General features: G+C 58.2%; 2 protein-coding genes across 2 annotated transcripts in view; one reads left to right on the forward strand and one right to left on the reverse strand.

The window, feature by feature from the left end:
* SND1 (staphylococcal nuclease and tudor domain containing 1) overlaps positions 1–27,343 on the forward strand; it is a 490,888-nt gene that overhangs the window by 401,915 nt on the left and 61,630 nt on the right. The window lies entirely within an intron of this gene.
* On the reverse strand, positions 11,890–15,170 carry LRRC4 (leucine rich repeat containing 4). Its single transcript, XM_084617795.1, has one exon. The coding sequence runs from the start codon at positions 13,979–13,981 to the stop codon at positions 12,044–12,046; it is 1,938 nt and encodes a 645-aa protein (XP_084473921.1). The 5' UTR covers positions 13,982–15,170; the 3' UTR covers positions 11,890–12,043.

Raw genomic sequence — 27,343 nt, forward strand, 5'->3', positions numbered from 1 at the left:
GAGAGCTCACGGCCCTCAAGACAGAGGAGCAAGGCGCAAAGAGACTTATTCAAGGTCACCCAGCTGGTCGGTGGCAGAGCCAGGAATTGAATGTAGGTTTCCTAGGCCAGCGCTTTCCCTGCTGCTGCCCGCTGGGCCCCTGAAATCCAAAGCTGCAGCTACCCCAGCCCAGTCTGCAGAGAGGATGAAAGAGAAATGGACCAGCAAGGCCAAATATCCCTTTAAAGGAAATGCTGGTGGAGAAGAGCTGACCGGATAAGTCTCTCTCTCTCTCTCTCTCTCTCTCTCCCCCTCCCCCTCATCCCCCAAATTCCAGGTCTCTTGGGGAAGGGGGTAGGATTTACTGGCCATGCCCCTGAAGGTTCAGGGTTAAAGCAGGGATGCTGCCGGTGCTGGAGTGGCTGGAATAACAGCCTACCCTGTAGCAAGGCCATTTGCTTTGGGGGAATGACAGCCTGGCTTTGATGAGTTCCTCTCCACAACTTGCCCCTCAGACGAGCCAGAGCTCAGGGAAACCCATGTCAGCAAAAGGACCCAGCTGCTGAGAGTCTTCTAAAGAGTAACTGTCTGTGGGGAAGAAGAGAGGCGTTGGGACTGGGGGATCAGCCAACAAAGGAAAGTGGGGGAGGTGCAATGCTCCCTCAACTTCCGGCGTGCGCCTAAAGAGGGTTGTTACACACACACACCCCTGTGCTACCATAGCAGGGGAACAGAAACCAACCCATGCAAATCAGTCTGACTAATGAAAGCATTATTGTGGTTATGTGAGGCTCGCTAGCCAGGGGCTACAGAAGGGCCACCGTCTGATTCCTCGGGCTGCTGTAAAAGTGCAGAGTAGTTCTCCTGACTCCAGGAGGGTCGCTGGGGTGAGCGAGCTCAGAATCTGGCACGGGACGGCCACCCCGCAGAAGGTTCAGGTGCGTGTGTGTTTGCACACTTGTAGAGCCCATCGCTGCTCCAAGTGTGACATGCTTGCACGCGCGCATGGTCCATCCACCGGCGCTTGCTCCAAACTATCTTCACCCCTCCCCCCGTTCCCTTCAGTCGCTCCCCTGTCCCTACCTTGCAGCCATACGGCACCTTCCTTCTCCAACCTTGCAGAAGCCAACTGACTGGGGAAAACAGGCTGTCATGTCACCAGCAGTGGAGTCCATTGGGAAATCAGGGAGGCTGATGCTAATAGGATAAAGTATTATTCCGGCTCCTTTACATCCCAGGAATTGTCTCCTGGCGGGAGCAATAGCTTACAGCTCGTAACTGCTCCCTGGGGCGCAGGCCAAGCAGGGTTGAAAATAGCCTGCACTGGGTCCCGTCTCCGTGGTCCTGTCTGAGCATTTACCTCTTAGTGGGTGTTTCCTTTGACACCAGCACCGGCCACTCCGCTGGCAGAGCTGTAGCCTGCTCTCTGGCTGGGAACAGCGTAAGAGCTCTCTTGAAATGGTTAGGCTCTCTAGGGTGAGCGGGCAGAGCCGTTCGTGGCCTCAGCCCTCCGGGGAGGGGAGTTGTTGGGATGCCAGAGGGAGCGTGGACGTGCCCACCTAGTGGGGAGAGAAGAGCCTTGGTGGGAGAAGTGGAAACCAAATACCTTCTAATTTTCCTCGTCTGGCAGGAGAAGGGGGATGCATTTTTAAAATATTGTCTCTGGCTGGCTGCTGACTCACCAGCCAGGTGAAGCGAGCGAGCCTATGACTAACCCAGCGCTAGCTAATTTTGGGGAAGGATCACGTTCGGATTGACAACAGCCCTCTAGCAGTTGGTTGTGCTGGAAGAGGATAAATGGCTTGTGGTTTTATAGTCATATTGCACTCCTGGAAACAGTATCTTCTAATTTGTGTGTGCGTCGTACCTCGCCACTGCAGATCTCTCACACCCACACGCTAGTACACACGAAGTTTTGTGCGATATCTCTACGCGTTATAAATATTAAACTATATCAATGTAATGTACAGAGCTGTAGGCAATCTACAGTATGTAGTAGGGACATTACAATCACACAATATATGTAAATGTGTATTATCTAGATTGCATATGGATAATACACATGCAGAATAGAGACATTTAACTCTATACACTGTAAAACCATGAACCATTTATAGTTACATACTAATATATGACACTCATATTATGTGTGTGTGCGAATATGTGTATGTATATGTAAAAACTGGAGACTAAATGTAATCATTAAATTGTGAAATACAGGGATGTAGGCCTTTAAACTCCTCCATAATTGGCTGGAGTTGCTACCACCCATCTGATGAATGTGTACGCACCAATATGCACATGGTGTATCTTTCATGGGTTACTTTCATAGGAAAACTACCATGGGCTATAAAGAGATTCTAATTACAAAAAATAAATAATTTAAAAAAAAAATTAAATGCATCTTTTGTGTCCCTCATTGCGACACGTGGGCACCTCTTCAAAGTAGAAAAACTCCAGGGGGTGGGACTACGAGACCCCCCACAAGGGTGCGTGCCAGTCGGCTGCTGCTACTGTAAACTCATGCAGATCTGCAAAAACATCCGCAGCAACGAAGCCAAAAATATCTGCAGCAGTAAGAATAATTAACGTTAGCCCCAGCCGGGAACTGTGTGGAGCGTCTCGGAGCCCGCTTAGTCTGAACAGCCCGGGTGCTTTGGCATCAGCTTGTCCGTGTGTGGGGAATGTCCCCAGAGGAGGGCATCCGAGTGCTCCTTAGAACGGGCCGGAGCACCAAGCGGCCCCTCGCTGCATACCGGCTGGGTTCCACTGAGAAATTGCTCAGAATCCAGGCCAGACTCCCGAATGCCGTGTCTGTGACAGGACCCATAATTCCTGCCGCATGGGGTCACCCTAATCCTGCCCCCACCCCCACGGCAGCTGGGCTGGGCCCATTTGGGAAGCTCTTTCGGAGGGGAGAGTGACCGAAGCCAAGGAAGGACTCCTGGAAAGGCAACTGGCCCATTTTAAGGCTGTAAGGGAACTATTTTAGCCTGAGCTCCTGCCTACGCAGCTAGAGGATTTCACCCAGGGATGCCGCACCGGAGGGAAGGATTTTCCTTCTGCAAAGCATGGTTTGACTCTGAAAAGTCACTGGTGCTGTCTCCTCGTCGGATTCCATGGTTGTGTCACACTGGTGCCATAACAAATTTGCTCTGTTTCAAAGTAAACGACTGCTTGTTTTTCCCCTAGCTGCCAGCCTTGCAGATTCTGCCTGGGCTGTAGGAGGCAAGCTGTGATCTTTCCTGTTCAAGCATCATCACCGGTGAGAGAGAATCCTGCTAGCCAAATTCAGTCCTTGATGACATCTGTGGAACTCCATTGTCTGCAGTGCAGGCTGCAGGGGCTCAGCCGAAGCCCTGCAATTGGCACGTCTCAATGATGCTCGAAGAGGCACAGAGCCTCCCCTTTGGCTGTGTTGGCTCTGCAGGCTGAAGGGGAGTAAAAAGGAGTGGCAACGGTGTTGTCATTAAGGGCAGCCGCTGGGAGTCTGAATCCGCTCCGGGAGCAGATCTGCTGAGCTTACAGTTATTTGTCAGTCGGGCCGCCCTGGAAAAACTAGCCGCTTGTCCTAAGTGCTCTCCACTGGGGCTAGCCCCACCTAGCCCTTCGCAGGAACCCACAAAGCTGGCCCAGTGTGAGGCTGGTGTCATGTTTCCTGTGGGACTCCCTGCAGTCACGTTGCCCTGTTCTCATCGTCCACAAGAACGGCACTGAAAGCCAGAATCACGCGGGAATCTGTCTCGGAGCCCGACACATGCCCTAGCCCTTGGGCACAAGAAATGCAGCCTCAGCCTGGAATGGCTGGGAGAGGAAGAGGGTGAGAATACCTGCTCTCAATAGATGGCCCCGGCAGCCTCGCCGGCAGCAAAGTGGCCTCTGTCCCAACCAGCTTCCTCCTGGGAGGTGCCAGCAGCTCCCCACAGCAGCGTGGTGGTCGAGACCCCTGCCAACGCCATCCCAGAACGGGGAGGCTGCGGCGCCGGGGCGGATTTCTCTGCGTTGCTGCGACATGTACTTCTTTTGAAAATGCATCTTCTTTGTTAGTAAATATTTGCCTTTTGCAGGCAATGCAGCTAATTGTGGCGTGTTCCCTGGTACAACCTGGTGCTGTGACGGGCGGGGGTGGGAGGGGCGCAACAGGTCTCGCCAGTGACTCATTGAGAGAGTCCAGAGCTGGGGAACCCACCTAACCTGGCTGTCGTCCTGCCCCTGAGAGCCCTAATCCCGCTGACACCTTGGACAAGTCACTTCCCCGTCCCTGTGGCCCATCTCTCAGCCACGGGCAGGAGCCAGTGTCATGCAGTGGTTCCCTCGCGCATGCTCACACAGCAAGTATAGCAGAGCCGGGGGTGTGGTACGGAAATGTCTCTAAAATCCTGTCGCTTTTCGTGGGAGAATCCAGCCGCTGTTCTAGGTTGGTCTAAGCCTGCGCCCGCGTCATTATGCCATTGGTTCAGACACAACACAGCCTGCATCGTGCAGGGGGTTCGGCTCGCTGGCCCTTGCGGTCCTTTCTAACCCCGCCACTCTGCGACTCTGTGATCGCCTGATAAACTCGCCAGGGCTTTTTGCCCTGGGGGTGCCTGACCTCTGGGTTTTGGGAATCCGGGCCGGGTTCTGAGCTGGCTTCCGGGCCTGTGTCTGGGGTCTCTGTGGTTGGCATGCGTGGCACTGGGTATGCCTGGAGCCGGAGTGGGTGTGTCTGGGGGGTTGTGCTGGCCTCGAGGCGCCGCTTGTCTCGTGCTGGAGGCGACGGGGAAGTATTCAAAGCAGCTTTGACAAGGACTCCAGGATGCGACGTTAGGGCCTTGCACTGTCTGCCAGCAGCACTAACGATGCACAGGGCCTGGCCCAGCGAGGTCTCCTCGCTCCTGAGCGATGCGCAGAGGGAGTGCCCTTCCCAGGCTGCTCTAATCCACCCTGGGTGTCGTCGGAGCAAGTGCTGCCCTGGGAGGTTCTACGTTTCCTCTGCTGTCCATGCGCCCCTCCTGCAGCCCCCTTCACCGCAGCCCTGCCCCGGGGGCCTGGCTCCCTGTCTCAGAGTCCTGTACTGCAGGCCATGACTGGTATGGCAGAGGAATAGCTCAGATTGCTCTGCCTGTCCCTTCTCCTCTCTCCCCACCTTGTCCGTGTGATCCGCAAGCTGCTCCCTCGATAGGGGGCTCTGCTGGCAGGCGCGGGGGGCAGGGAATGGGTCCTGGCCATTATGGAAACTGTTTCCACCCCATTGTGGCTGTTGGCTGTGTTCCTGCATCTCCCCTGGACGCCTGCCCGGCTTTGCTAGGAATCGCTGGCTTTTTGGGATTCCTTCTAAAATAGCTTCTGACTCTCAGCCCCCCGATTCCCAAACAAACTGGGGCGGGGGGGGGGTGCTGGGGTGAGACCAGCCCTGGAGTCATAAAACCATTCCAGTGCCTGCTTGACTGTGAGAAATCAATGGTAAAGGCTTCGGCCCAGAATCCCCTGCAAAGATTGTCCTGCTCTCCATCCCCGTACACCTCCCCTCTGGCTTCTCCAGCTGGCCTGGGCTGTTGGCTGATCAGCCATGTCTCTGCAGCCCCTGAATAAACTGCCTCCTGTAGCCTTAATTATTACTGAACGATATTCAGGGAGCAAAGTTTGGCAGCGCTTCGGGAGGAAGGGAAGCGAACGAGCTCTCTGCTCTCTGCTGCCTCTCGCAGCTGTAGGGCTCTACCGCAGCCATGCTCTCGGGCAGCAACTCAGCCCCGGCCAAAAGCTCTCCCCTCGCCGGAGCGCTGAGATGCTTGCTTTCCACCGCAGAACTGAGTTCCTGAATAGAGAGGCGGCAGTTCGTGCTCTCCCTCTAAAGTCATTTTTTTTGCTATAAGCAGGAACATTATTTGCTTTGGTATTTTAATGTAAAGCCCAAATTAAAACTAAGTGCTTAAATAAAACCACTATGTGGCTCCAGCCCGATCCCTGTCTGTCTGCCGATGTATTAAAGGGTTTAGGGGGAGATTCCCCCCCACCCCCAGTCCTCCCAGGAGTAGGAGGGCGGAGGCAAGACTGGGGGAGGAGACCACAGAGCAGGAAGAGCCCGGAGCACAGACCTAGTTTGTGGCTGAGCTGAAGCAGAAATCCGAACAAAGTGGTGCAGCGTTTTCATTAGCCGATCAGCCGGAGTGATAGAAGCCGGCCGGGAAGATAAAATCAGACACATGTTTTGACAGAAACACTCCCAGTTTCCACAAAATAAATAAATAAACCGACGAAATTAAACGTACAGAACCCCAGCAGGAAGCTCCTGCAGGCGCTGTCAGAGTCTGAAATGTTGGAGCGTTTGGCTCTGCAAGGTGCAGAGGCCACGAGGGTGGGGGGCTCCCCCAGTGGTTTGGGGTCTCTGCAGCCTGGGGCAGGAAGGTTAATGACCTTCCTGCCTTTGCTACAGGATTGCGAGGTACTGGCACCCCCAAGACACGCAGCCTGCCCTGCTCGCTTCCAGGACACAGTCTTCTCCTGCTTGGCCCAGGCCTCTGTCCTGAGAGTCAGACCTTTGGACCTGGCCATGTGCCTGGCAGGCTCCTGCCACAGAGCCAAAATCAACAGTCATGCTCCCTAGACACATGACCCCAAAATGCTGAGGTGGGTGGAAACACTCAGCAATTTGTTCTTTAATTAGAGAGAACGGGGAGGCTCACCAGTCTGTGCTGAGCCCAGTGCCATCCTGTCTCAGGGGCCGTGACTCCCCACCCTCGCCCCTGGGGTTCAGCAGGCCATTTTTTCTGCAGACAGAGCCTTGCCCCCCAGCAGGTGTCCAGTGAGAAGTCTCGCTGGGGTATCAGTGCCCCTGCCTGCAGGAGGAGACTCCCGGAGATTGCCTGGCTGTGCTTCCTCCAGCTGGCGGAGGGGTGGGGCCATTTGCCAGGAGATTGGAAATGAGCCCTCCCCTTCTCCAGAGCACGCTGGCTCCTAGAGGGAGGGGATCCCTCTCGCTCCACTGAGTCTGGGGCCTTGACAGGGCTGCAGGTTGATTTGGGGTTTAGCTCAAGGCTCCTCCTGGATGTGGTGTCTTGGCAAAAGTTGTCTTTAGGTCAGGAAGGCAGGAACTCTCTGGGTACAGCCAGCCACCCACTGCCCTGTTTCTGTGGGTTGCGATCCCCAAGTCCCTGGCGGGGTGTGGTGGCCTGGCAAGTCCTTTGTTCTTTGGCTGCCATTGTCGTCTGGCTGGACTTCCTCTCCTTGCAGCGTCCCAGGGCAAGTGGGGACAGGTTTAACTTTCTCTGGGCTTGGATCAGCACTAGTGATTCTCCCGTCCCCCCCAGTCACGGGGAACTTCTCTGTTGATGATAGCCGCTGCATGGCGGTATGAGGGTGCTCAGTGATCCCATTCCTTGCAGCTGCCAGCCTGGCCCATGGCCCTACGGGGTGTTTGGGCAGGCAGCTGGCTCGCTAGGACGGCCAGGGTCGGATCAGAGCAGGGACCGCTCCAGAGGTGAGGCCTGGCTTTGGCTGGCCTGTTCTGTCTCGTTCCCACACCAGCCCAGCCCCGCGCACGGCAGCCTGCAGCACGCACCCTCCCCTGGAACAAGCTTGTGAGTGATTCATTCATGGATTTAGCCCCTCTCTCGTTTAATGACAAATTAATATTTTACAGCAGGGGAACCTATAAATCACAGCATTAACTGCCTCACCTGTGCCTGGCTAGGGAACTGGACCCTATCCTGCCTTCCATGCCCAAGCGCCTGGCTCTGCAGCTCCGCAGAATGGCCGGTGGACACAGTATTCTTGCCAGCAAGTTAAAGAAGTATGGGCTGGATGAATGGACGATAAGGTGGACAGAAAGCTGGCTAGATTGTCGGGCTCAACGGGTAGTGATCAATGGCTCCATGTCTAGTTGGCAGCCGGTATCAAGTGGAGTGCCCCAGGGGTCGGTCCTGGGGCCGGTTTTGTTCAATATCTTCATAAATGATCTGGAGGATGGTATGGATTGCACCCTCAGCAAGTTTGCAGATGACACTAAACTGGGAGGAGAGGTAGATAGGCTGGAGGGTAGGGATAGGATACAGAGGGCCCTAGACAAATTGGAGGATTGGGCCAAAAGAAATCTGATGAGGTTCAACAAGGACAAGTGCAGAGTCCTGCACTTAGGACGGAAGAATCCCATGCACCGCTACAGACTAGGGACTGAATGGCTCAGCAGCACTTGTGCAGAAAAGGACCTAGGGGTGACAGTGGACGAGAAGCTGGATATGAGTCAGCAGTGTGCCCTTGTTGCCAAGAAGGCCAATGGCATTTTGGGATGTATAAGTAGGGGCATTGCCAGCAGATCGAAAGATGTGATCGTTCCCCTCTATTCGACACTGGTGAGGCCTCATCTGGAGTACTGTGTCCAGTTTTGGGCCCCACACTACAAGAAGGATGTGGAAAAACTGGAAAGTGTCCAGCGGAGGGCAACAAAAATGATTAGGGGACTGGAACACATGACTTATGAGGAGAGGCTGAGGGAAGTGGGATTGTTTAGTCTGTGGAAGAGAAGAATGAGGGGGGATCTGATAGCTGCTTTCAACTACCTGAAAGGGGGTTCCAAAGAGGATGGCTCTAGACTGTTCTCAGTGGTAGCTGATGACAGAACAAGGAGTAATGGTCTCACGTTGCAGTGGGGGAGGTTTAGATTGGATATTAGGAAAAACTTTTTCACTAGGAGGGTGGTGAAAGACTGGAATGCGTTACCTAGGGAGGTGGTGGAATCTCCTTCCTTAGAAGTTTTTAAGGTCAGGCTTGACAAAGCCCTGGCTGGGATGATTTAGTTGGGGATTGGTCCTGCTTTGAGCAGGGGGTTGGGCTAGATGACCTCCTGAGGTCCCTTCCAACCCTGATATTCTATGACACAGGCCTTTCCAGCCCCCATGTGTGGACCAAGCCCAGCTGGCAGGAGTCCCTGGGAAAAGAACTGTGCGTTCAGGCGGCAGCTCCGTCTGGCCGGTGCACAATGAGGAGCTGGCATCGGTTGGCACGAAGAAAGTGACCGAGGGTGGAGGGAGCTTGCTCCTTACGTCTCATTCTCAGAGTCTGGAGAGCTTTGGCCCGTCATGGTTAGGACAGATTTTGGGAGGATCAAGCCGTGACCCATTATGGTGACTAAAGACGGTCGCTTTAATAGCCCTCATAGTGCTGAAATTCCCTTCAGCAGCCCTCTCCCGGAGCCCATCTCCTGGCGTGGGGACAAGATGAAATCCCTACGTGGCTGGAGGGTCCAGCATCTTAGAGCCGGACGCTTGTGCTGCTGATCTCGCTTTGGAGCCAGGGAGAAGGCAGCTGAGAAAAGGGCTAATGCAGGATCCCCCACCATTGGCCAGGAGACCCACCATTGCAGCTCCTAGCAGCAGGGCTATCCCCTCCTCCCCCTGACACACACAGCTAATGGGCTTTGTCCCTCTGCACTTCTCCTTCCAGCCCCCACGTCCCTCGCCGCCTGCAGAGCCCCCGCACCAGGCACGGGCTCTTCCTCCCAGCTGCTTTTCAAACGGCCTGTGCTCCCTGGGAGAATTTCCTTTCAGTACAATTTCTCTGCTGGCCGAGTCTATTGAGGTGCAGCACTCACGCCAGCTAATGGACTTGCGCAATGGCTGCCTGCTCTGGCTTTTGCTGAAGGGGTCTCCATGCAATCAGCGGGTGGCCTCCCCTGCCCCATGGATTCCTTGCGTAACTTCTAATCAGTCCGGCACTGACAGCCGGGTGCTTTCCCTGCAGAAGGGGTCGGCCTGATTCAGAGGCTCCGGTTCAGGGAGCAGGACCCGAGTGAGGGAGGCCGTCAGCTAGCCCTGCACTGGGTTGGCCTTTTTCTTGTTTTTAATAAGATCCTGCCAGTCCTTGTACAATTTAATTCTGACATGTAAACTAGCCCAGGCCGGGGGCTGTCAGCATCTGCAGCTTAACATGTGTGAGGCTGGGGAGAGAGCACAGGCTGTCTTGTCTGTCCATCCATCCAGCCACTTTCTGGCCTTCCTCACCATCCTAGCTGCTTCCCTGCGCCCACCGGCTTGCTCCAGGACTTCCCCCTCTATGACACCAATATGCTAACACACGCCTTACTAAGCCACCAGGCTCCCATTCAGGAAGCCAGCCCTCCGGGCACCATTAACTTGTTTAGGATGTGAATGTAAATAGCACTCAGACAGGCAGGTAATCTAATACCCTGCGATGGAGAGAGCTGCTGGGAACCCTGAGCAAGCGTTAATTGCCCAGCAATCCCAAAGCCAGGGGAAGGGGGCGGGGAGCTGGCTTATTGCTTGGTGGGGGGCGGTTTGATGAGGTTGCATTTATTTCTCCCCTCTCCTCCAGCAACTCAGCAGGGCTCGTCACTCCTCACTGGGCACCCACTAAGACCAGGGCCCTGCACCAGCCGGGAAGATGCTGGACTCAGCTGCGGTTGCTAGCGCTCACAGTGGTTTTGTTTAATTTGAGGAGAGGCTACAGCCAGCTTTAAAAATGTTCAATACTTTTTTTTCTCCCCTATCCCCCCACTTTTCTGACCAGTACCAGGTCAAAACCCTTTGGATTTGATTCTGTTTGATTTCCTCCTTGGGTCAGCTGGTCAATTTAATCCGTTAGGGACATTTCATTAAAAATTTGAACAATGTTTATTAAAATACAAAAATACACTTGATTCTCAGAGTACAGTCAGATTGTTCTGAAGTTGCTCTTTCTGTTCTCACCCTTTAGATTTGAATCCTTTCACTTTGTTTTTTAAAGCTCAGATAAGAAAGGAAAGTAGTTACATTGTTTAAATGGACCAGAAGGAAATGCGCACGGCCTCCCCCCAATGCTCCCCTGCTCCCCAAACACCTTTCACGGGCTGCTCTGGGGGGTAAATGTGACAGGGAGGAGAGCCTTTTTCCCCCTTCTAGGGTTCACCAGATGCTCGCGTGAGCAAGAGACTTTCTGGCAATATGACGATTCCCCCATGCGTAATCTGGTTGCATTTCTATAAACGAGAGTATTTCTGCCTTGCAGCAGCTCCGGTCTGTTTTTCTCCCACCCCTCCCGCCCCCACCAGTTGACAGATATCTAAAGAGCCCTCAATTGATTGGGGAACCCCAGCAGTTTGGGAGGGGGAAAAAGCTTCATCTCTTGCCACCTTAAAAAAGATGGAAAAAAATCATAAAATTGGAGCATGGTCTACAATCATCTGTCAGCTCTCCTGCACCATAGCCACACACACACACACACACACACCCCGCTCCCCCCTCTACCTGCTTGGATGTCCCCTCTAGCCAACCTGACCTAACCTTCCCTCGCTCCCTTCCCTCCTGGGAAAGTCAAAGGCGCACACACACGCTCCCTGCGCACAGCGGGTTAAACTGAACTGCAGGAATCTGGTGCAGTGTGGAACCGTTTGACTGAGAGCGACGCCAATTTCTCTCTCTTTCACTGCTCTTTCTGTAGAAGCTCTGTTGGGTTACATGATACCCACGGAGCCGGTACACACGGGCACACGCACAGCCCTATTGAGATACATGGCAAATGTTGGCATTTTTTTCTTTAATACATATATATATTTAGCCCCACGGTCTGTCCATCTCTCCCCCACCCACCCACACAAAAAACCCATTATTGCATTTGTAACATTTTGGCACAGTACAAATTCTTGGTGCGTTTTTTTCCTTATTTTTTTAAATAAGATAAATCTGTAAATATCGATGTTGGGCTTTAAGAAAAGATCTTTAGAGAAATGGGTTTGTGTTACCGCGTTCTGTGGAGCAGCTTCTAAAAACTGATACTTCCTTCCCCCGCTTCCCGCCTGTCCCTTGGCTAGTTGTGTTCTCAGCCTCACTCCAGAAAGTCATTCTGGCATCTTTTTCATTTTGTATTTTGATTTTGTCCCCCCCACCCCCCTCTTTTTTTTTTTTTAAATAGAACTTACAAGTTAGAAAATAGGTTTTTTAATTTTAATATAATCTGCTTCTCTTATCAGCCCATAGATTGAATATATAAGCATATACAAGAAAAAAAGTCTCTCCCCCACTCTGTACAAAAGTTGCTGTCTTTTTTTTTGTTTTGTTTTGTGCATTCTATTGCATTTATAATTTCTGAAAAAAAGTCATATTTGAGTTTCCTGTACTTTGTCCTTGGTGTGGGTCTGAATTATATACGGTTCAGAGAGGGTGGTTACCGTGGGGTGTAACGAATTCCCCAGGCTGTTTTCTGTCCAGTGGGCCCCGTGTGCCGGTTTGTAGGTGTTGTAGCTAATATGGTCATGAATTGTAGGCAACACAACCGCCCCCTCACCTGATACACTGGCCGGGGCCGCCGGGGCCGCCGGCACGTCCTCGTCCACCTGGATGATCTCCACGGTCCGGGCGGCCGTCGCCGTGCTGCGCTGTTGGTGCCGCTTGCGAAGTTTGTAGAAGACAATCAGCATGGCCGCCGCCAGCAGCGTCACTGTCACAAAGCAGCCGATGATGATCTTCGTGGTCTTCATCACCTCGTCCAGGCTGGTCTGCGTCTTGTCGCTGGTGTCCGCTGTGGGCACCGCCACCGGCTTGGGCATTTTGGTGGTCTGGATCAGCACGGTGGTGGTGGTGGTGTACGCCGGCTGGTACCCTGTCGAAGTCGTTGGCACTGGCTTAGTGAATTTCGGGGAGATGTCTTCGGGGGAGATCTCTGTGGTTTCCACCGTGACGGTGGTGAAGAAGCTGTAGTTGGAAGTGTTGAGCTCGGCCGTGCTCACGTTGAGGTAGGCCGAGGCGTTGGAGTTCCCTGCCACATTGGTGACCATGCACGTGTAAACCCCAGTGTCCGTTAGCAAAACGTGGGAGAAGTTCAAGGTCCCGTCATTGAGGACGGATATCCTTGGGTGGTTAGACGCGTGGCTCAGAATGGTCCCGTTAGGCAGCAACCACCTCACAGAGGACATGGAGGGAGTCCGGCACTTGAGCTCCGCCACTCGTCCTTCCGAGATGTTTAGATCCATGGGGGCGTCCATGATAAAGGGTGCGGAGCACTGGAAGGAGGTCTGGTCCACCTCCACCAGGAACTTGCCCCTCATGTGCATCGGGGCATGGCAGCGCCCGCAACAGGTGGAGTTGGTGGGGATGTACTCCCGCAGCCACCAGGAGAGCCACAGGATGTCGCAGTCGCAGCTCCAGGGGTTGTGGTGCAAGTGAAGCTCCACCAGGTATCTCAGGGGGGCAAAAAGGTCATGCGGCAACGAGGTCAGGTTATTGTGGGCCAGGTTGAGCTCCACCAGCGAGGTGAGGTCGTCGAATGCGTTCCGCTCAATCAGGCTGATCTGGGAGTTCATAATCCACAACTTCTTGAGAGACTTTAACCCATGGAAAGATCCTGGCTTGATGTCAGGGAAGTTATTCCCCGACATCTCCAGTTCCTCCAGCCCCACGAGGGGCGTGAGGTTTGGCATGTCTTTAATGTTACACATCCCAAGATTAAGGTACTTCAGGTTGTATAATCCTTCAAAAGCCCCCTCAGAAATGTACTCCAGCTTCTTGAGCTCGCCCAGGTCCAAGCGCATGAGGGACGGGACCCGGTTGAAGGCGTACGAGGGGATGCTCTCGATGGGGTTGTTCCTGAGCCACAGCTCCCGCAGCTTGGACAAGTACTCAAAGGCCCCGCTCGGGATGACGGTCAGCCAGTTGTCAAACAATTCCAGCGTGTTGAGACTGGCCAGCCCATTGAAAGCACCCACCTCGATCTGGCGGATGGAGTTCCTGCCCAGCTGCAAGACCTCCAGGTGGTGCAGGTGCCGGAAGGTGTCTGCTTGGATCAGCTGGATGTTGTTCTCCATGAGGTTGAGATAGCGGGTGTTGGAAGGGATGCCCTGAGGGACCTCCGCCAGGCCGCGGCGCGTGCACACCACCTTGCTGAACTGGTTACTGCAGGAACAGACGGAGGGGCAGTTCGGGGCTCCGGCCCAGACAGCTGCTGCAGACAGAATCCACACCTGCGCCGTGAGGTAGACGACCGAGAGCAGGGCAGCATTCCAGGTGTGGTGCACAGTTACCTGCCACAAGAGCTTCATGATGTGGCACGTACATAATTCACCATCGTCCGGGATTTGGCACAGAAAGGAGAAGGGGCCCTATTCCCCCAGCTTAAACCAGCTGTTCATTCCTCTCGCCAGCTAACAAAGGGGCGGGGGGGGAGGGAGGGAGCTGGGGTGGGGGGATCAGGGGAAAATGGGGTGAAGAAAAATAAATAAGAAACAAGGCAAAGCACGAGCCCCCCCAGCCGAGCCCCTGCTCTGTAATTGGCACCTGCCTGGGGAGGAAGGGGTCTGTGCGCTGCTCTTTAAGCTCTCACCGCAGGACGCCGCTCCATCCTCCCCGTCCCCTCTCCGGTTCAGTTTTGAATTAACAAAGGGGAAGAAGGGGGAGGGGGAGGGGGAAGGGGGGTGAAAGACAAAATGGCTCCTAGTAAATCCAGAGCAGGAGCTGGGAAAGCAGCGTGGCAGGAGCCCGGCGGGAGGTGAGGCCGGCTCGGCTAGGCAGGTGCATGGTTCCCTCCTGCCCCGGGGAGCAACTCTGCCAGCGCTTTGCACATTTGTCCTTGGCTCCGAGCGCCGGCTGCTGCCAGCAGCTGCTGGGGCTGGTGCTCCATGGCCGGAGCGTGCACCCGGCCCCCCGGCCCCCGCCCCCGCCGGGAACAGCCAGACAAGGAACCAAAGAGAATCGTGCTCTCTGCTCGCTGCCCCTTTGCCAGCCTCTTCCTCTGGCCCCGCTCGGTCTGTGCTCGCCCCCCTCCCCGCGGGGGGCTCTGCTGGGGATCGCCGGAGGCTAGCGGCAGCCCATCGTGGTCGGTCGCTCTTGGCAGCTGGGGCAAGGGGTCACTCTGCACGCCCCCCCCCTTCTTCCGCGTGCGGGGCTGCGGTGCCTGGCCCGGCTGCAGCCTCCTCGCGCTTGGCGGCGACCCGGCGGCTTCCCCGGGGAGGGGGGCGCGCGGCCGTGCGGCGGGGGGGCCGCTCTGGAGTGCCGCTGTCTCGCTGGGGGGAGTGCACCAGCGCCGAGCCCCGCGTTAGCCCCGAGCCCCGGCGCAGGATGGGCAGGGCGGCGGGCTCCCCTCCCGGGGCCCCGGCCGGCTCCCCCGCGGCTCTGAGGCGGTGAGGTCGGGCGCCAGCCTTCCGGTGCCGTTAACGTCTTTGTTGCCCGTCGACTGCGGCGGGAGGAGGCGGAGGCGGGGCAGCGGCGGCGGCGTGAGAGGCACCGGACCCCGGTAACATCTTCCCTTCCTACCCGCGCCGGCGGCAGCCCTCTCCCCCGGCGCCCGGGCTCCCCGCGGCGGTGCTGATGCAGGCGGCAGCCGGGCAGGCTGCGCTCTCATCCTTTTGTCCTTCAGTGGGAACGCGGGTGTGCTGCTGACGCATCGTGTGCTGGGCAGAGCGGGAGCGTGATGCAGGGCTCGCAGCCTCCCCCTCCTCCGCCTTCCCTCCAGGGGTTAACGGCCAGGCTGCCCTCCCTCGCTCCCTGCACGGAGGGCCAGGGAGCCGTGCCGTGCCGGGAGGAGCGGCTTCGGTGGGTGCTGCAACAGGAGGCAGGGTGGCCGCGGACGGGGCGCTCCCCCGGCTCTCGGGGGAAAGGCCCCGCGATGCCCTGCCGAGCGCGGAGCGGGCTGCTGTCCGGGGGCCCGCCTGGAGGCCCGGGCCAGGGGGCGGCGCAGGGCCAGACGCAGGCAGCGCGGCAGCCGGGAAGCCTGGGCTCAGCCCGTTCCTCTGCCTCCCCCACGGGCTCTGTCCCGCCCCCCGGTTTCCCAGGTGCCCGCGTTCCGCCGAGGAGGGGCGTGCGGCTGGGTGGCTTGGGGGTAGAACGGCCATGTCCCAGGGCTTGGGGGCGGGAGGGTCTCTGAATTCAGTTGGCCCATAGCCCTTAAGGGTACTGAGGGGTGGCTGGAGCTGCGCCGTCCCGTGACCCCAGGGGGAGGAGGGGTGTCAGGCGTCGCCCCATCCCGTGACCGGCGGGGGAGTGGGGTCGCCCCGTCCTGTGATCCGGGGGGTGGGGGAGGTGTCTGGATTCTCCCCATCCTGTGACCCTGGAATGGCTCGGGGGGTGTCTGGAGTCGCCCTGTCCCCTGACCCTGGAATGCTGGGGGGGGGGTGTCTGGAGTTGCCCTGTCCCGGGACCTTGGGGGGCAGTTGTCAGGTCACCCCATCTCCCCCCCCCCCCCGTGTGTGTGAGTCTGGAGTCACCATCGTCCCGTGACCCCAAAGGGTAGAGGGGGGGTCTGGAGTTGTGCCATTCCTTGAACTTGGGAGGAGGGAGGTGTCTGGAGTCACCCCATCCTATCATCGGGGGGAGAGTGGCCCCGTGGGGGGAGGAAGTAGCGGGGGTTGCCCTGTCTCATGACCCGTGTATGTGTGGAGTCACCCCATCCCAGGGGTGGGATCTGGAGTCTCCCCATCCCTTGACCCCAGGATGGGCAGGAGGTGTCTGGAGTCACCACCATCCTGTGATCCCGAGGGGTAGGGCGGTCTGGAGCTGCACCATCCCTTGAACTTGGCGGGAGGGAGGTATCTGGAGTTGCCCCATCCTATGATCGGGTGGCAGAGAGTGGGGTCACCCCGTGCTGTGACCCCGGGATGGGCGGGGAGGTGTCTGGAGTCGCCCTGTCCCTTGACCCAGGGTGGGGGGGTCACCCTGCCTTATGACCCAGGGTGGGGGTGTCTGGAGTCGCCCTGTTCCGTGACTGGGTGTGTGTTTGTGTGTGTCTGGATTCACCCTGTTCCGGGGGAGGGGGTCTGGAATCGCCCCTGTCCCATGACCATGGGATGGGTGGGGGGTGTTTGGAGTTGCCCCCGTCTTGTGATCTGGGAAAGGTTGGGGGCTCTGAAGTTGACCTGTATTCGGGGGCAAGGGCAGCTCACTTGTAGCCTCGTGTGGAGGGGCAGGGGAGAGAGCAGTGGTAGGGGCGGGGGGGAGGCTGTGATGCTGCTTGCAGCCCCTCTCTGGTTCCCCATGCCCCAGGAGTGGTGTGTGCAGCCTGGCTCCCTTCTTGTGGGGCAGCAGGCTGGGGTGTTTGTGAGGCCCCTTTGTGCCCCTCGTGGCCGGATCCCATCGTGACCGGGGCTGGCTGGCTAGCCAGCACGTCCCCATCTGCCAGGGCCTGCCAGGGAGGCCAGGCACGCTGCCTTGCCAGCTGGGGGCTCTCAGCTGACGTTCCACGCGGCTGATCGGTACCTCAACGATAGGCCAGGATCCCAAAGGGCTGCAGGTCTCTCGCGCCCACAGCTGGCTCCGCCAGGCCCTACCCCACCCCACCCCACCTGTGGGTCACACCGGAACAAGCCCAGCTCTCCGCCGCCCCCAAGGGGAGGCTGGGAAAGTGGCAGGACTGGCTTGGCAATGCAATGGGCACCCTGTTGCGTGGCTGGCGGGCATTCCTAGCTGGCATGCCTGGCAGCATGGCTTCTCCTAGCCCAGTCGGGAGAGCAGGGAAGGGGAGAAGTTGTCCCCCAAGCAGCCTTGGGGTTAATGCCTTTCCCCCCCGGGGCAGACGGGATGTGATGGGCGGGAGGGGTGGTCTCGGAGTTGGAGCAGCGCCCTGGGTTTGCAGAGCACCTGCTCCTGCCTGACTGGACATTGCATCCAAAAACCCTAGGACGAGAACGTTAAGGGAGCGAAGTGGAGCCCTCTGCAGTCAGGGAAGGCCACAACTGAGGTGGGTTGTGCAACCTGAACTCTATGCCCTCGGGCAATCACTGGCTTTAATGATAGGATCACACACTGGTTTTTCCACCCCGCCCCAGAGGTGCCTGAGGGTGGGGCAGCGAAGGAGGCTGGGGTCTGCAGAACCCTGGCATCATTTGCTGCAGACGTGGGTGTGCAGGGACAGAGGCACGGGATGCCGGAAGAGAAAGGAAGGTCTCGCGGCGAAGGCAGTCGAATGCTGCCCGGGAGAACTGCATTCTCCCCCAGCCGCTGCCCAGCATTTCGTGCGACGCTGGACAAGTCACAGAGGAAAATGCTCAGTTGGCCCTGAGCTGGGGGCTCCTCTCTCGCCGGGCGCCCCGGGGGGCAGACCCGGAGAAGTGCAGTCAATGGTTGCTGTGCTTTGAACAGTGCTATGCACTTGCTAGGCACACTGGAACAGCAGCCCCTAGGTGTCTCGAGTGGGGTGCCAAAAATTAACAGATGTTTTTTGACAATTTTGGCCTTAATCTCTGCAAGTCTCAGCCCCCAGCTGTAAACAGGGATGATAATCCCCCCCTAATCTCACCGGGGAATTGTGGTGAGAAATCCACTAACGTGTGTGAAGTGCTTGGATTCTGCGGTGAGAGCACCATGGAAACGCCCAGGAGGCAAGGAATAAATGTTCACTCGGTGCGGGGGAGCCTGGGGCACGTGAAATCGGGCCTGGGTCGCTCGCTGACGGAGGCGGGAGGCCTATGGAAGGAACAGCCTGGGACAGTGACCAGCCCATCTCATGCTTCAGAAAGGGGCGCAGCGCTCTGGCTGGTGACTCCTGGCCTTTCCTGGCTTCTGAGTGCTCCACTTGGCCACCGTCTCGCTCCTTTATGGTAGTGTTTTGCGTGTAACAGGCAGCCTGCCGGTGAGGGTGGGGAAGCCGTATTGACAAGCAGGGCGGCCTGGCTGCACCACCTCTCCAAGTGCTCCCAGAAAGCAGGGGAGGTGAGTTGGATCTCTGGGGGACCCTGAAGCGGAGTGCCCTTGGAGCGCCCAGGCAGATGCCTGTGACCACGCTAGGTTTGGCTGGAGAGGAGGGACCGGTGCTGCCGCATGCTCCAGCTGGGTCCTGGAGGCAGGTCTGTCGCACCTTGTGGTTGTCTTGTGTCGCACGCTGCTGTGGTTGAGACACATAAGCATTGAAATCTCTCTGCTGCCGTCGGGGCACACGTACGGCACCTGCGAGCCCATTGTACTGGGACAAAGGCTCTATCCAGGCGCAATGCAAAGTGCTCGGGTCCCATCACTCGGCTGTCGCTTCTGCTCTGCCAATGAGATGGGGGTGCAGTGTGGGTTTTGTGCCCTTAGCCACAGTTGTGTGTGCAGGATGCAGTCCCAGTTCCATGCACAATCGTTACGCCTCGGTATAGAAATCCAGTCACTGTGCCCTCCCGTGGCTAGCTAGACCCCCTTGGGTGCAGAGCTGTGGTCACTCTAGGGGGAAATTTCTCAGGCAGGTGCACACCAAAACGGCGTGAGCAGCGGGCCCAAACGGACTGTGAATTCCGGGAGGGGCTGACTGGCTAGCGGGGACCTAGCCCGGCGTGAATGCAGCAGCTCAGACTGATTTCTCATGTCGCTCTGTGTCCTGTTGGCAGGCAGAGCTGGGTGCACAGAGGGTGGTTGTCTGGCGCTGGGGGCTGTTGGTGGGCAGGGGAGAGCTAGGTTTGTGCCCATCCCTGGTACGGAGGGCGTGTGCCCCCGTGTGCTGTCGGAGTTCATGGTCTGGGGAGTCCAGCGGCTATCTGGCATCACACAGCAGCGTCTTCTCAGCCGGCATTTCCCGTCTTCCCCCCGGCTAGGTGAGCACAGCAATCCCATCGGCCCTGGGCCTCGCTCCTGTCGGCCAGGCCCTTTGTCAGCTGGGGCGTAGGCTCCTGTCGTGCACGCCGCACGGGGCTGCCTCTTACATTCACCAAGGAACGGGCACGGAATTGGGCAGCTGTGAGCCAGTGACACGACTGCACTGCATGGAGCCTCGGGCGCCGGATGAGGCCTGTGTGGAGGGACCCGGCCGTGACAGGGGTCAGAGACAGAGCTGGAGCTCCCGTGAGTCTCGGAGAAGGAGCTGCCAGCTGGACATTCTCCAGAAGCCCCCCCACCCGCACCCCTGGCTGGAACTCCTGCCCCGCCCCATCTGCTGCCAACCTGAGGACCTTCTGGTCATGCTGCACAGCAGCGGGGAGGGAGGGCCCTAGCGATGACTAGGGCTGGGGGAGGAGTGGGCGGCTGATGGCCTCTTCGGGGAGGAGCAGCCACTGGGTCGCGGGCTGCGTTTATAATGTGTGTCATGAATCAAAATAAATGGTCCCTGGGGCTGTTGGCCTTGTGCCTCCCTGGCCTCTCCCCAGGCCGGCGGAATAGCCTGGGATCTCCTCTGATCTCTGCAGGAGTGGGCCGCCTCCTCCCCCCTGTAACACCCCGGGCCCGCTGGAGCTCCCCTCTGAAGCAGAGCGTGGAACGAGGTGCCAGTTGGTGAGGGCGGGGACCCTGCTAGCGCCTGTAATGGATTGGGAGGGTCTGTGAGATGAGCCGGCTCCGCTGATGGCAGGCTGCCGGGGGGAGGGGGTGATTAGGGCTGCTATTTTTAAATACTTGGTGGCACTCGACGCCGTGGTGGTGGGAGCCCTGCCGGCACCAAGATAGATCGGGCTAATTTTGCCGGGCTGGCTATGTCGGGTGGAGAGTAATGGGATGTAATTCTGTCTGGGGAATCGCTCTCCCCTGCTCCTCCCCAGCCTTGCTCTGTGCAAGCATCTGCTCTGCCTGACTTCATCCCTGACTCACGCCCACCGCGCCCCAGCAAGCAGCTGGGCAGGAGTGAATTGAGCCCTGGCGGGTGGTGGGGCAGGAATTGAGCTCGCGCTGGGCTGGCTTAGATAGCGGCTATTTGCTCCCTGCCAGGCTCCGTGCTGCCATGTCCCTGCCTTGCTGCACCCTGCTTACTGGTGTTTGTGGTGGTGAAGCGCCAAGGAGAACTGGTCCCCGACCAGCACCCCGGGCTGGGCCCTGCAGATATGCCCCATTGCAGGTTCTCCAGCTCCAACCCCACGGAAGGGCACGACAGGGAGGTTCCTGGCTGCGGGGAGCAGGTCCATGGTGGATGTTCATTGAGTCTCTGGCAGAGCCCCTGTGCATTGCGGGAGAACACCAGTGGAAACTGGATGTGGTGGATGATTGCTTCTTTTTTATACTGTGGTAGCACCGTGATGAGCCCCCAGGAGCAAGGAGCTGCCCAGACCCTGTCCAGGATCCGGGGCTCCCCGTTGAGCCGGGAGCTGCCCGGACCCCGTCCAGGATCCGGGGCCCCCCATTGAGCCAGGCACTGCCCAGATGTACAATGAGAGGCAGCCCCTGCCCCAGTCAGAGTAGGCAGGACAAAAGGAAGAGCTGTCCCGTTATAGAGCTGGGAACAGAGGCCCAGAGAGATCCTGTGGCTTGCCCAGCGTCACCCAGGGAGCCTGTGACATGGCGGGAGCTGGGTCTGGACAGGAGTTTTGCCGTCTGCCCTCTGCACACGGGTGAGGCGAGGCCCCATCTGCGCCGCCTCCTTTGCGATGAAAGGTTCTGGCCCGTCCCCAGGGCAGGGTTACGGCTGTCAGGCGCGACTAGATCATGGTGCTGTCTAGGAAGGGGGCAAAGATCTTATCACGGCTCAGTTTGCCTTTAGCTTTGTAACAGGTGATGCTACTTCATGTAACAGGATGCACATGAGCGGAGGCGGGGGGTGGGGGTGCCTGGCAGCCAGCGTGCCCCTCTGTGGAAAGCCCCACAGTTCCCGAACCGGATCCCAGCCTCGGCCAGCCCCTTTAGAGTCGCCCGAGTCCTGGTGATGGAGGTGCTGCCAAAGGTTTGAGTATTCAGAATCTCTGTCTTGGGGAGCTCTGCGGGTTCGGGGTGCCAGCTGGGATGGAGGCGCTTCCTCCTCCAGTACCAGCCCAACGGGCAGTGCGCCCTGGGTGCTGGATCTCACACAAGGTGCGGCCTGTCCCGAGGGAGCCTTCCCCCACCCCAGTGGTCCTGGGAGATCCCCGGGGTTACAGCCTGGCCTGTGCACTCACCGCGGGGATGCATCCATTCTGGGGTGGAACCCAGCCGCTGGTCATCAGCCCCACGCTGCAGCAGGGCAGAGGGCCAGCTGGGGCAGGAAGTGATGGATCTTCTCTCCAGGGGACAGGGCCGGGCGGGAGGGCTTTCCCCAGGTGGGAAGTGGGCAGGCCAGGGAAACCAGCGGTGGCTTTTACAGAAAATGGCCGGGGATCTTTGGCCCCGAGTGGTCAGGCTGTTGGTTTTGAAGGGGCTTCCGGCAGCACCGTGCCCCCTCGCTGGGGTCAGGCTGGCTCAGAGGAGAGCTGGGGATCCCATTGACCTCTCCTGTCCAAGTCCTGCCGGGCCAAGGGCTCAGGTTGTCTGAGCCCCCAGCTGTCTCTAGGCTAGCTGTGCATGCTGCAGTGTGAACTCCTCCGTGGTCTCTGGAGGGGAAAGCACACGCCCCGTGGGGAGCCCGGAGCCCGCATTCTCAGGCAGGGCAGCGAAGGGTTTGAGTCATGGTCTCTGGGTGGCATAGCAGTCTGCCAGCCTGGGGAAGCTGGACACATCTTTCCCCAGAGCCTGGCAACACTGCCTGCGGCGGGGCGGTCCAGTGGAAAAGCAGGCTCCCCTCCCTTTCCCAGGGGCAGAGTGTCCCGCCTGCGGGCTCAGCGGCTTTGCTAGGATCGGCGCAGGGCTGAAAGCTGCGTGTCCCAGCTGGAGCGGTGAGCAGGTGACTGGACATTGCTGTGGGCGCAGAACTGGGTCCTAGTGGTGCCGGGGGTAGGGGTCAGTTTCAGGGCAGGTCACTAGTCTTCCTGCGGAGCGGTGCTCCCTCTTTCCGGTCTGAGCTCTTTGGTCGTGTGCTGTGCAGGTCCGGTCTGGTCTCTCATTGCAGCGCCCTGCCCAGGGAGCCCCCGATCTCGGCACTGCTGTAATGCAACAGCGCTCCCGGGCTCGTCCGTGGCGCTGCCAGGCCCTAGGAGGGTCAGAACGTGGCCATTTTCCCTGCCTGGTTTAGATGTGGCCTGCGGTGCCTTCTCCTGGAGCCTGCTCTAAGAGCCATCTCTCTGTCGCCTAACCAGCCACTAGATGCCCACACAGCCCCCGGAGGGCAGGGCCGGCATGCTCCTCTGCGTGGCTGCAGCAGTGAAGTGGAAGGCTGGCTCTTTGTCCGTTGGGATCGTCCAGCCCGCGCTGCTCTCTCAGAAGTGGGCCTCTGGGTGTGCGGGGGCCCCTGGGGGTGCATGCTGCAAGTATTGCCTGCCAGCCTCCCACCCTGATCTCTGGGGCTCCCCTGCTCCGCCCCACTCTGCGGAGAGGGAAGGAGGGCTGCAGTCAGGACTCCTGGGTTTTGTTCAGGCTCTGGGAGGGGAGTGTGGGCTAGTAATTAGAGCAGTCAGGACTCTTAGCCTCTCTGCTTCATAGAATATCAGGGTTGGAAGGGACCCCAGAAGGTCATCTAGTCCAACCCCCTGCTCGAAGCAGGACCAATTCCCAGTTAAATCATCCCAGCCAGGGCTTTGTCAAGCCTGACCTTAAAAACCTCTAAGGAAGGAGATTCTACCACCTCCCTAGGTAACGCATTCCAGTGTTTCACCACCCTCTTAGTGAAAAAGTTTTTCCTAATATCCAACCTAAACCTCCCCCACTGCAACTTGAGACCATTACTCCCCGTTCTGTCATCTGCTACCATTGAGAACAGTCTAGAGCCATCCTCTTTGGAACCCCCTTTCAGGTAGTTGAAAGCAGCTATCAAATCCCCCCTCATTCTTCTCTTCCGCAGGCTAAACAATCCCAGCTCCCTCAGCCTCTCCTCATAACTCAGATGTTCCAGTCCCCTAATCATTTTTGTTGCCCTCCGCTGGACTCTCTCCAATTTATCCACATCCTTCTTGAAGTGTGGGGCCCAAAACTGGACACAATACTCCAGATGAGGCCTCACCAATGTCGAATAGAGGGGAACGATCACGTCCCTCGATCTGCTCGCTATGCCCCTACTTATACATCCCAAAATGCCATTGGCCTTCTTGGCAACAAGGGCACACTGCTGACTCATATCCAGCTTCTCGTCCACTGTCACCCCTAGGTCCTTTTCCGCAGAACTGCTGCCTAGCCATTCGGTCCCTAGTCTGTAGCTGTGCATTGGGTTCTTCCGTCCTAAGTGCAGGACCCTGCACTTATCCTTATTGAACCTCATCAGATTTCTTTTGGCCCAATCCTCCAATTTGTCTAGGTCCTTCTGTATCCTATCCCTCCCCTCCAGCGTATCTACCACTCCTCCCAGTTTAGTATCATCCGCTTCTGCTGACTTGGTGTGAGCCGGGTCACACAGCAGCTCCTGAGCACCACAGCCATGCCTCAGCCCCAGGCCTGGCTTCCTGCACTGGCCTCCTGGGATCGGGCGGCTCCGAGTGGGGTCTCATGGGAGACATGGTGGTGTGGTGCTCGGGGATAGCCTTGACCACTCTGAGGGTGTTTCTGTGGTGACCGGTCGCTGTCACGGCAGAGCGCAGGAGTTCAATTGTCCCCGACTCAGCGGCGGGAACCAGGCGCACGTAATTGCAGGCAGGGAGGGGCTGAGGCTCCAAAACCTCCGCTTGGAGCTGTGCCCAATGTCTCCTAATCTAGGACATTGCAGCAGAGTATGACCCACTGCTCCTGCCCTAAACACCCCTCCTCGCCCCGGTGCCAAAGCTCCCCCGGTCCGGGAGTGCCAGTGGAGTGGCACTGGGTTCCGTGTTGGGGGACGAGGCAGCACGGCGGGAGAGGAGATGCCAGCCATTCATACCCACGGAGGGTGTTGGCACGCCCGTCCCACCTTGGAGCCAAGTGGTCCCTTCCCGCCAGGGGTAGGAATGCCCTGCATGCATCCTGCTGCTTTAAGGACCTTCTTGGCCGTTTGCTGCCATGCCCTGCCCCAGGCCTGGTGCTCGGTGCGGGAGCTTCCCTGGAGGTGGGGAACCGTGTCCTCAGCACCAGCTGTTGGGCGTGTTCCCTTGCTCTAGGCCTGCTCTCCCGTTAACCCTCCCCCTCCCATCGCGCTGTCCTTTGCTGGCGAGGTTTGAGAGAGGGCTCCTGCCGAGGATTGTTGAGCATCTTCTGGCCATCAGAGTGGGCCAGAGTCCGGACAGGGCTCCCCGCACTCAGCCTGGCGAAGGGAAGGCATCGCTTTTGACAGCAAGTTGTGTCTGGGTTGGCAGCTCTAAGCAGTGCCAAGGCCTGCAGAGGTGAGTCCTGGGGCCAGCGTTTGTGTTGTCGGATCTATGTACAATTCACACACACCACACCCACGCTCCGGGTTCACATCACTGCCACTTGGGGAATGCTGCGCTGCAAGGATCATTCGGGCCAGGCCGCGGAGAGGAGACCTCCGAGGAAAACCCCAGCATGGCAGAGTGCCGACCCCATACCCCAGCGCTGCAGGGAGCGGGGTGCGCTCGTCTGAGTCCTGCGTCAGTGCCCCAGTGTGGTGCTGTGGGGTGCTGGGCTTGCTTTGGCTTTTGTGCTGACAGACTTGAGGTCCTGAGCATTAAGTGACATGACTGGGTAAAATCCACCTCCCTGAACTCTCCGCAGTTTCAGTGGAAGAGTTGAGCTGTGACGTAGAGCTGCTGTCGCGTTGCCACTTGGTGGTGATCAGAGTGGAGGGGGGCGTGGGCGTGTACACAGCTGCTGCCCCTGTGCGAGCGAAAACCTTTGGAGCACGATTGTGTAGCAGCCGGAGGTCACTTGCTGCATTGTGCACTGTGCAGGCATCTCTCTCCCCTTGCCCGGGTGGGTGGGATCCTGGAGAGCTCAGTTACGTTTCTGCCATTGCGGGTATTTGGCTTGGCCTCAGGGTAACAGGGGGGCCAGATTATTTATAGGTGCAAATTTCAGAGCTTGCCTAGGGCGCATCCGATTACGAAAGAGCCAAACTCTACACGTGTTAAGGCCTGCGCTGTGCCAGTCTGGCCAGGAGGGGGCAGTCTCCAGGGCACCGGTTTGCCACATCGCGGCGTGCTCCGCATCTCGCTCTCCTCTTTCAGTTGAAAGCCGACTAATGTCATTTGCTTTGCAAGGAACCTTATTCTGCAAATCCACTTGTGTGTGGGGGCTTTAACTCCCGCTTACAGGATTAGTGGAGATTAGCAGGGCGGCTCCATTTCTTCCGCCGAGCTCTTTAACAGGAGGACGATCTGGCTGCGGCTGGGAACCGGGGAGTTCTCCCAGCAGCATCCCTATGGGTGCTCCGCCAGAAGTGTGTCTGCATCCCCGCGCTGCTGCTTGTGGAGAACTTCAGGAGCGGGTCCATTGGGCCTGCACATGCACTGTCTCTACAAGCTCTGTGTGAGGCCATGCTCCTGTCGTCTAATCAGCCTCTGTTTTCCCGGCTGGCTGAGAGTCCCGTCTGACTGCAGAGTTGGGGGGCAGGACCCTCTGGCTTCCCCAGGACCCCGCGGAGGGTCACGGAGGGGCAGAGGAGGCTGAACGCTCCGAGGTCAGACCCAGGAAGGGGGAAGCCGTGTGAGCTGTGTGTCTTGCAGACAGTCTGCTCCCCGAGAGGAGACTTCCCCAGAGTCCTGCCTGGCTTCGTAGGGAGCAGCTCCAGAGCATCGCCCAGGGACTCGGTGACAGCCCCGCCAAGAGGCTAGCCAGCACGCGTAATGAGCTGCCAGCCGGCTGCCGGGGCCCCTCAGCCATGGCGGGATGGCAGTAACCGTAATGAACTACCAGCTGTGCCAGGCTCTGGATAGGGCTGCGAGGTACCGGCGCCCCCGCGCCTGCTGCTGGCATCCCCTGTGCCTCAGAGGTTCACGGTGGGGTGCTCACGCCGCCCCTCTTCTCGGGAGCTGCCTATCTGTGTCCCCCCCTCGCTGCTGACATCTGCGCTGTGTGCGGAGGAGGTGGCTGGCGGTGGGGGAGAGGCTGCCTTCTCCGATCGCTTGCAAGAGCAGAAGCTCTGCTTTTCAGGGCGTTGTGAGGAGGGTTGGGGCGACCAGGGGCTAAAACAAATGCCCAGAGAGCAAGTGAACCTGTGCCCCAGATCAGGGTGGACCTTCTCTCCCCACCCCCACCCTGCACCTGCCAGGGAGCCCCTTCTCAGGCCTCATTCTGGTTGCCTCCAGTTGCTCCTCAGCCCCCCACTGGAGTGATCGGGTAGGACCTGGACCCCAGAGGGGCTGTGTCTTGACACTGGGCGAGGGGTCGCTGTATAAACAGCCGCCGTGCCCCACCCCAGAGGGGCTGCAGCTCAGCGTCGGGTGAGGGTTTCCTGTATAAACAGCCACTGCGTCCCACCCCAGAGGGGCCAAATCTCAGTGCCGGATGAGGGGTCACTGTATAAGCAGCTCCTGCAGCTGCACTCTGTGGCTGGGTAAGCAATTCCCTTGGCTGCTCGGCCAGTACTGTATAGGGGTGCTTCTGTGCTCCTGGGGGTGCAATACCCTGTTCCCTCAGAGGTGCGATTGCTGTGGCCTCGGAAGACCCCATTCTGTTGCTCCTGCTGGGTAAATCCTGCCTTCTCCCCCATGCTCCTGAGTCAGCAGGGCCCCTGGAGACGAGGATATTTGTTTGAGATGTTTAAAGTATGGGCAGCAAGATTGGAAGCCCCCATCACTGATCTGGAAGGGCTGTTGGAGCCCATGGAGCCAGGGCTGAGGAGGGAGGAACAGGAATGCATCTCTCCCATCTCG

Source organism: Lepidochelys olivacea (genome assembly GCF_965140295.1).
Source record: "Lepidochelys olivacea isolate rLepOli2 genome assembly, chromosome: 1".
Taxonomy (NCBI): Eukaryota; Metazoa; Chordata; order Testudines; family Cheloniidae; genus Lepidochelys; species Lepidochelys olivacea.

Excerpts from the sequence above, each read along its gene's own strand:
- LRRC4 (XM_084617795.1), bottom strand. The coding sequence starts at position 13,981 with ATGAAGCTCTTGTGGCAGGTAACTGTGCACCACACCTGGAATGCTGCC.